This window comes from Nansenia antarctica, assembly GCF_963989245.1.
Source record: "Nansenia antarctica genome assembly, chromosome: 6".
Taxonomy (NCBI): domain Eukaryota; kingdom Metazoa; phylum Chordata; class Actinopteri; order Argentiniformes; family Microstomatidae; genus Nansenia; species Nansenia antarctica.
The window spans coordinates 71,412,809-71,421,695 of record NC_137676.1 but is presented as its reverse complement, the minus strand read 5'-3'; the positions used below and the strand labels follow the sequence as shown (position 1 = coordinate 71,421,695).

At 39.6% G+C, this 8,887-nt stretch overlaps 1 protein-coding gene across 1 annotated transcript in view; it reads left to right on the top strand.

Annotated features, from left to right (window-relative positions):
- Positions 1–750: 750 nt before the first annotated feature.
- The window catches only part of LOC308160918 (structural maintenance of chromosomes protein 2-like), a gene marked incomplete at both ends in the record, with an annotated part of 30,935 nt that continues 22,798 nt past the window's right edge, over positions 751–8,887 (top strand). Inside the window, 6 exon segments of the mRNA XM_080534844.1 lie at positions 751–918; positions 4,385–4,534; positions 5,092–5,214; positions 5,351–5,389; positions 5,617–5,727; positions 6,679–6,723. Coding sequence (XP_080390970.1) covers positions 751–918; positions 4,385–4,534; positions 5,092–5,214; positions 5,351–5,389; positions 5,617–5,727; positions 6,679–6,723 — 636 coding nt within the window.

Here is an 8,887-nt window from a genome sequence, read left to right as displayed (position 1 = left end):
TAGATGGCGCCAAACCACCTCCAAACACTGGTGGGTCCGACGTCGTGTTTTAGCTGCCCAAACTTTGCCAGAACAGTATTTCAAAAACATTTGCCGTTGTTAGGTCAATTAAAAATTCCTTAGCCCTTCTTAATTCATCTGTGGATGAAACATAAGAAATAACCCGCACTGGAGTTGATATGAGGTAATTTTACAGTGCATTTCCAAACACATATTATGTGTTTTATTGATTACTATTGTTCTATTATTACTATTTTTACGCTATATGTTAAAGCACTTTGAGCTGCAACGTTTGCAGGAAGAGTGCTATACAAATAAAGGTTACAATTATTATTATTGTTATTGTTATTATTATCGATAGACACAGATAGTCTGACGTCACGCAGATATCTTAGCTGCCCAGAAATTGCCAGAACAGTATTTCATTTTATTTTTTTGCAGTTGTTAGTTCAATTAAATTTCCATAGCCCTTCTTAATTCATCTGTGGAATAAAACGTAAGAAATAACCCGCAATGGAGCTGATATGAGATGCATTTAGATATTTCCAGTGCATTTTCTAGACAGGCGAAAAACGGGACGAGAGCTCTCTCTCAGGGACCCGCTGGCGCCAAAATTCAAAAGGACCACAAAGTTTTCTTCTTGTTGTTGTGGGTCGTCGCTCCACCAAGTCCCGCTGGTGTCTAGAGGGTTGTTTTAGTAATATAATATAACTTTCATTTCATAAGATTCACTTAAAGGACACGGTAGGCATGCACATCAAGTCCATCATCCTGGAGGGCTTCAAGTCTTACGCCCAGAAGACGGAGATCAACGGGTTCGACCCGCTGTTCAACGCGATCACCGGCCTGAACGGCAGCGGCAAGTCCAACATCCTGGACTCCATCTGCTTCCTGCTGGGCATCACCAACCTGTCCCATGTAAGATATATATATATATATATATATATATATATATATATATATATATATATATACTATAACTACTACTAACTAACTAACTAACTAACTACCAACCTGTCCCATGTAAGATTATATATCTGATATATATATTTAAGCAATAGCTCACTTCAGGCCAGTGGTATATGCTTATTATATCACAGCTAAGGGGCGTTGTTCGGCCCGACGCGAAGCGGAAACGGTTACCAACACTGTCAATATGAATTAGAAAAGCACACTCAAATTCAAATAGTTTTTATTCGTAATTAATCATCTTAAATAGTTCCCCTCAAATAAAATAGTTCCTCTTATTACAGTTGGTCGCTAAGCAAGCGGTATGTCGGCGTTTATGTGTAACTTTACCTGGAGAGCACTCTTAACCACTCCTCCATAGTTAGGCCACCCAGGAGGTCAACATTCACCTGAAATTTTTCCATTTCCATATCTTTTACCTAGCTTCAGAAACGTTTGTTAGTTTGTAACGGATTGTAGTATGGTATGTGTTTGATATTTTGGAACGCTGACAAGTGCTGTTGTCACAGCGCGCGGCTGTAGTGGACGCAGGCAGGGCACTCCGAAAACGTCTCGACACATTTTCAAACAGGCTTTATTTTGATAAACAGTCCACATATTGGGAATCTACATGGTTACTTTGCGTAGGATTATATATATATATATATATATATATTTTTAAGTTGATAAAATGTCCTTGAGATTGAATTAAAAGTCTGTTATATTTGGAATGTTGACCATGAAACAGGCGTATTCATTTCGAACTGTGATGAGGCTCTACTAATCGTAGCTGTGGTATACGCTCAATATACCATGGCTATGAACCAATCAGATTGCTTGATTTCACCCACTAACTAACTAACTAACTAGTCCAACATCCTGGACTCCATCTGCTTCCTGTTGGGCATCACCAACCTGTCCCATGTAAGATATATATATATATATATATATACTATAACTACTACTAACTAACTAACTAACTAACTAACTAACAACCTCTCCCATGTAAGATCCCTAACTAGAACTAAGTCACAGCAGATGCAGGCAGCTAACTAGCTTGTTAACATTTGAACCTCAGAGTCTCATGACTAGTAGTCTCAGGTGGACTAACCGGGTGGAAGCTAACTAGCTACTAGTAGCATCTACATTCAGGGGAGAAGTGATGACATTTCTGTGTACATATATTGCCATAACAATAACTGTATTTGTATAGGACTTGTCCTGCAAACGCACACACTAACACTAGCACACACACTACCAATAATATAAATTACATAATAAACCAAGAATAAACCATACAATCCATGGGGCATAGAACAAAGATAAACTAAATAACTAAATAATATAAGAATGACTAAAAGTAAATACATACGATAAGATGCTAGCTAACTATAAGTCACAGCAGATACAGCTAACTAGCTTGCTAACTAGTACATTTGAACTTGAAAGTCTCATGACTAGTAGCCAGTAATACCAAGCTGTCAGACAACGACAGGTTGAAGCGACTAACCAGGTGAAAGCTGACTAACTAGTAGGATCTGCATTCAGGGGAGAAGCTTTGACATTTCTGTGTAACATATTTTGCCATAATAAACAAGTTATTGTGCAAAAGAAATCAGTGTTTCTGTCCTCCACTAGGAAACAAAGTTTAATGTTGCTATTAGGGATGGACGGTTTCCAATTATTGAAACCGAAAAACCGTCAGAGAGTAAAACCGCGGTTTTCCGGTTAACCGAAAAATACAGTAAAAAAAAAAAAATGTAAAAAAAAAAAAAAAAAAAAAGCGCCAGTTTCAAATAATTGAGCCCTACTGCTACAATACACTCATGTCGAACACCATTAAAACACCGTAAGCACAGTCGCAACACATTTAGGCTACTTAGTTTCACAAATATAAGTGGAAAGGCAGACTTTTGTAAGCTACACCATACATGAAAACACATGAACACTTAACACACCAGCTCCGCTGATCCAGGGTGCACGCCTGCACGGAAGATCATCTCTTGGAACAGCGTCTTCATTGAATGAACTGCTTTCTCAATATCTTGGTTCTTAGACAAAGTTTCAGCTGCTGCTCAATGTATTTAAATATTTGAATACTGCTCAATAATCACTGAAATATTAGACTTAGAATTATGCAGTGAACATACTTAAAGCTTTTCATAAAAACCACATGCCGCGAGACTGACTCGTCCTGAACTGTCGTAAGTCAATCAACAAAGAATGCCCCATCAAAATAAAAGTGCCCATGGTAGAGCTGTCAAAATAGAGCTTTCAAAATAAATGTACTAATACAGATAGAGATAAATACAGAACTACCTTTGCGTCACTAAGTGACCGCGTATCTTCTGAGACATGCGTTCTGTCATCACTTTCAGTAGCGCCTTCACACACAGTGGCGCTGTGCACAAACACTCTTGATCCGTATAGCTCTTGTTTTATTATATTGTGGTTTAGTAAATACTGCACTTGGAGTTACATTCAATGCATGATTTGTGCTATAGAACATAAATAAAGTTTGATTGATTGATTGATATCAAATCAAATCACATTTTATTTCTATAGCGCATTTCTCACAAAAGGGACCCAATGCGCTTTACAGAGAGCAGCGAAAATGATCTTATTAAATGTAAGCGAGTAATTGTAAAAAAAACTTTCCTATCTACCAATAACTGAAGGCAACTATCTTTCCCATAGAGTGATTCGTTACCCTTAAATATAATCCCAATTAGATATTAATCCTCAGTTATTCTTCACAACCGACCAAACCTCTCACTCATTGCGCGGCAGATTCAGACTGTATCATTGTTATTTTCACACACGAAAAACATGTGACATGTTCCAGTTTTATTCTTATTCTATTTTATTCTTCTAAAAAAAAAAAAAAAAAACGGTTTCAGACGGTTTTGATAAAAAACCGTTTCTATTTTTATAAACCCCGGTTTTCGGTTTAACCGAAAAACCGTCCATCCCTAGTTGCTATAAATTAAGAGTATAATCAAGTTATTGCTTCAGTGTATCCCAACATGATTTACACACTCTACAAGTTAATAACTTTTGTTCCCCTGTTTCAGTGTTTGTGTTGCAAAAACACTGATCACAATCAATGTTAATCTGTGTTGTAAAAAATCATTAGGCCTATATTCTGAAGCCGCTTTTATATATCTGTATTCTGTACATTACATACTGCGCATAAGCTACCGTAATTCTACGTAGCTCATAACTGTATATAGGCCTACCTCTAAACTACCGTACTTGCCATACTGTACCTATCACTATCATTGTCATGTTTTTATATCACTATTTGCACTTCTGGTTAGATGCTAAACTGCATTTTGTTGTATGGTACTGCATACTGATAGTCTGCAATGACAAATGAAAGTTGAATGTCTAATATTTAACCAACTAATTTCCCCACACCTGATCCATCTTGTAGGTGCGGGCGTCCAACCTTCAGGACCTGGTGTACAAGAACGGCCAGGCTGGCATCACCAAAGCCACGGTGTCCATCACCTTCGACAACTCCAACAAGAGCCAGAGCCCGCTGGGGTTCGAGACTCACGATGAGATCACCGTCACCAGACAGGTAGCTATCACTATCACCGTCACCAGACAGGTAGATATCACTATCACTATCACCGTCACCAGACAGGTAGCTATCACTATCACGGTCACCAGACAGGTAGCTATCACTATCACCGTCACCAGACAGGTAGATATCATTACCTGCTCGCGAGTTGATCAAATATGGTGTGTTATGGAAATATTTAATTATCTAAATATAAAATAGAGCAGACAATGTAATACTAGAAGATTCTTTTTAATTTCTCCAGAACTGTTATTTTTATCGAAGGTTTAACTTACGATGACTGGAGGATGTATAGTATCACCTACTGAGACAAATGTACTTATTGTAAGGCACTTTGGATAAAAGCGTCTTCTAAATGACATACATGGTAAATGTGTGTGTGCATGTTGATCATAAGAGTTATTGTATTTACATTTACGTTTTGGGCATTTAGCAGACGCCTTTATGCAAAGCGACTTACCGTACAACAAATACATTTGACGAAGTAAAGTGAATCACCTATCCACCAGTCGTAGTAGATTGTCTAAAGACGTTGTTTTTGTCTGAATCTCCAGGTTGTCATTGGGGGCAGGAACAAGTACCTCATCAACGGGGTGAACGCAAACAACGCCCGAGTGCAGGACCTGTTCTGCTCCGTCGGCCTCAACGTCAACAACCCCCACTTCCTCATCATGCAGGTACGTCTGACATCTGCAGATCTGCAGTGGTCCAAGATGGCGGCTTCTCAGAGCTCCAGATGATGATGATGATGATGATGTTAATAGATAATAAATGACTGACTGACTGACGTGAGGACATCTTGGAATGTTTCAGGGGAGAATCACCAAGGTCCTGAACATGAAGCCACCTGAGGTAAGACACACACACACTCTCTCTCACAGTCGCACATTCTCACACACACACTCGCAATCAAACACACACGTTTACATACACACACACACACATTCTCTAACACACACTCACAATCAAACACAAATTCTCTCTCACATGTTTACACATGCTAATACACACACACACACACACACACACACACACAGAGCACCATTTCCACCTCTCTGAACCTCTGGCCGCACCTGTAGATTCTGGCCATGATCGAGGAGGCTGCTGGTACCAGGATGTACGAGTGTAAGAAGATCGCCGCCCAGAAAACCATCGAGAAGAAGGAAGCCAAGCTGAAAGAGATCCAGACGGTACAGCAGCCATCTATGACCCCTCTTAGGTTATCTTACTGTAAACAGTCTTTGGCCGATCTTAGGTTATCCTACCGTAAACAGATCTTAGGTTATCTTACTGTAAACAGTCTTTGGCCGATCTTAGGTTATCCTACCGTAAACAGATCTTAGGTTATCTTACTGTAAACAGTCTTTGGCCGATCTTAGGTTATCTTATTGTAAGCAGATCTTAGGTTATCTTACTGTAAACAGATCTTAGGTTATCCTACCGTAAACAGATCTTAGGTTATCTTTTTTTTTTTTTTTTTTTTTTTTAGATTTTATCCCTTTTTCACCCAATTTGGTAGCCAATTTAACCCAACTTAGCATCCAATTATCCCCTGCCTATTGCATTGGATCCGCCGCCCGACCCCGTGGCCGGCAGTCCCAGAGGAGGGCGCCAGGCAGACTAGGCTGACTGGCTCCTCGAGCCCAGTACCGTTATTCCGGCACCCCAGGGGGCGGTGTTGCGCGACGGATCCTAGTCCAGAAATAGTCCTATACCCCCCTCGGAAGCGGCCGGCCAATATGCCGCTTCCCGTGTGCCTCGGCCATATCTGGATCTGGCGAGCCGGGATACGAACCCCGGCCCCGGTGGGCAGCATGCACTAGCGGCCAGTGCGTAGACCGCTACACCACCGCGGGGCACAGATCTTAGGTTATCTTACTGTAAACAGATCTTAGGTTATCTTACTGTAAACAGATCTTAGGTTATCCTACCGTAAACAGATCTTATGTTATCTTACTGTAAACAGATCTTAGGTTATCTTACTGTAAGCAGATCTTAGGTTATCTTACTGTAAGCAGATCTTAGGTTATCTTACTGTAAGCAGATCTTAGGTTATCTTACTGTAAACAGATCTTGGGTTATCTTACTGTCAACAGTCTTTGAGGGTTTTTTTACTCATTGTGTTCATCGTTTGTCTTCAGATCTTGGATGAAGAGATTACCCCGACCATGCAGAAACTGAACGAGGTAGGAATGTGGGAAATGGTCTTGCCTATTCACCTGAAAATCTCTCTTTCTCTCTTTCTCTCTCTTTCTCTCTCTCTCTCTCTCTCTTTCTCTCTCTCTCTCTCTCTCTCTCTCTCTCTCTCTATATATATATATATATATATATATATATATATATTAGGGCTGCACGATTTGGGGAAAAAATCGAATTGCGATTATTTGGACAGATATCGCGATTGCGATTAATTTGCGATTTTTTAATTTTAAAATAGCAAAAAAAAAAAAAGAAAAAAAAGAAGGACGTTTTTGTAAAGTGTGGCCATATCTCCGGCTAGGAAGGTCGTATCAACGTGCAGTTTGTTTGTACGTCTTCAGGGGACTTAGAGGCTCCCTCCTCTAGCACCCCCACAGCCCGAGCTACGAGTGAAAGAACTAAACTTACATTGGGTTGCTTTAAAGTTGGGTTGCTTTAAAATCAAGCTTCAGATTAAAACATGTGATGGAGCATTAACCTGACTCAGGTGGTTTGTTTCACACAACCATCTAGGAAAGCTTAATTGGAAGCTGTTTGGAAAAGGGCAGGTACTTTCAAAAAATACTTGGCAGGTGATTGGATGAATCTATCTATCACCTATTTTCAGAGAGCATTACCACATGATATCATCAAACTATTAACTGCTCTAATTCTAATGCAAGGATGAGAACTTAAAAGATATGAATTGGGACAACATATTTATTTATGTTTTTTTTAAACAGCAACACCATTTTGTTTCTCTCAACAAGTGTATATTTTTTTGCTAGCTACCGAAACGTGGGCGTTTCACGTGCGATGTTGTTGGTGTGCGTTCATTGACGTTGACGTTCATTGACGTTCACGTTCATTGTTGACGTTCATTGTTGACGTTCATTGACGTTGACGTTCATTGACGTTGAATCCGACGCGCTGTATGACGTATCCCATACGGGTAGTGGTGGTCTAGTGAGTTGGACTTGTGATCGGAAGGTTGTGTGAGTTCAAATCCCTCCTGAAACCACACCACTACTAGTGTGCCCTTGAGTAAGGCACTTAGCCCTCAGTTACTCCAGGGGGAATGTCCCTGTAATTCGTAATTGTAAATCGCTTTGGATTAAAAGCGTCTGCTAAATTGCAAAAAAAAAAAAAAAAAAAAAAAATCGCAGGCAAATCGCAGGCTTTGCGATTAGCTAATCGCATCATTTCAAATCGCGATTTCGATTTAAAATCGATTAATCGTGCAGCCCTAATATATATACTGTACGGTATATATTAGGGATGTCCCGATCCGATATCGGATATCGCTGCGATATTGGTCCTGAATGCTGGATCGCAGATCGCACCAGGAAAAAAATAGGCTTCGATCTGCGTGGCCGATCTGGCGTGTCACTCACGTGATGACAACAGTAGAGTTGGCTAGTTGCTACCTGTTTGTAATGAGTCTGACAATGTTATGATGCTAGCTGGTGAAATCATAAACCATTTGCTTTAGTAATTTTTCGGTTATTTACATAGTCTGAAACTACAGATGGTAAGCTTTCAAATGATGCGTCATACATTGAAATCGGGAAAAAAATTCAAGGTGACACGAGTATTTGAATGTTGGTGCACCGAATGGGAATGCGACAGGAGAAAAGTGACTGACCAAACCACAACAACAAACGCTGCTAGCGGCTAACAGCTAACAGCGGTACATCGCTGCAAACGTCTAACTGCGTTTTATAACATCACAACATACTGAGAGAACATGGACATGCTAAAAACACATAACTACACATAACTAGATGAACACAGTCCTTGCTTTTGAACACATCCTAAAACGAGAGTATGTTTACAAGTCATTATCACTTACTGGTAGCCTCCGAAAAACGAGAATAGTTAATCCAATCCACAGATTATAACTGTTTTTTATTATATGGACTGGGTACTTAAAACTTGAGTTGAAAAAAAAGAAAACCAGATATTGTTGACACCCCTTCGATTTCTGGTCTCACCAGCAGCGTCACTAGGCTACACTTTTAAAAAGGGTGCTATAATTGATTTGCCATTTGTAAGAGAAGATAAATAGAATAAAACTATTTTTTTAAATCAGACAGTAACTCTTTTTTTTTAAATCAGACAGTAACTCTTTTTTTCTACAATGCTGAATGCTGCTGTCTAAATTGTTTTAAC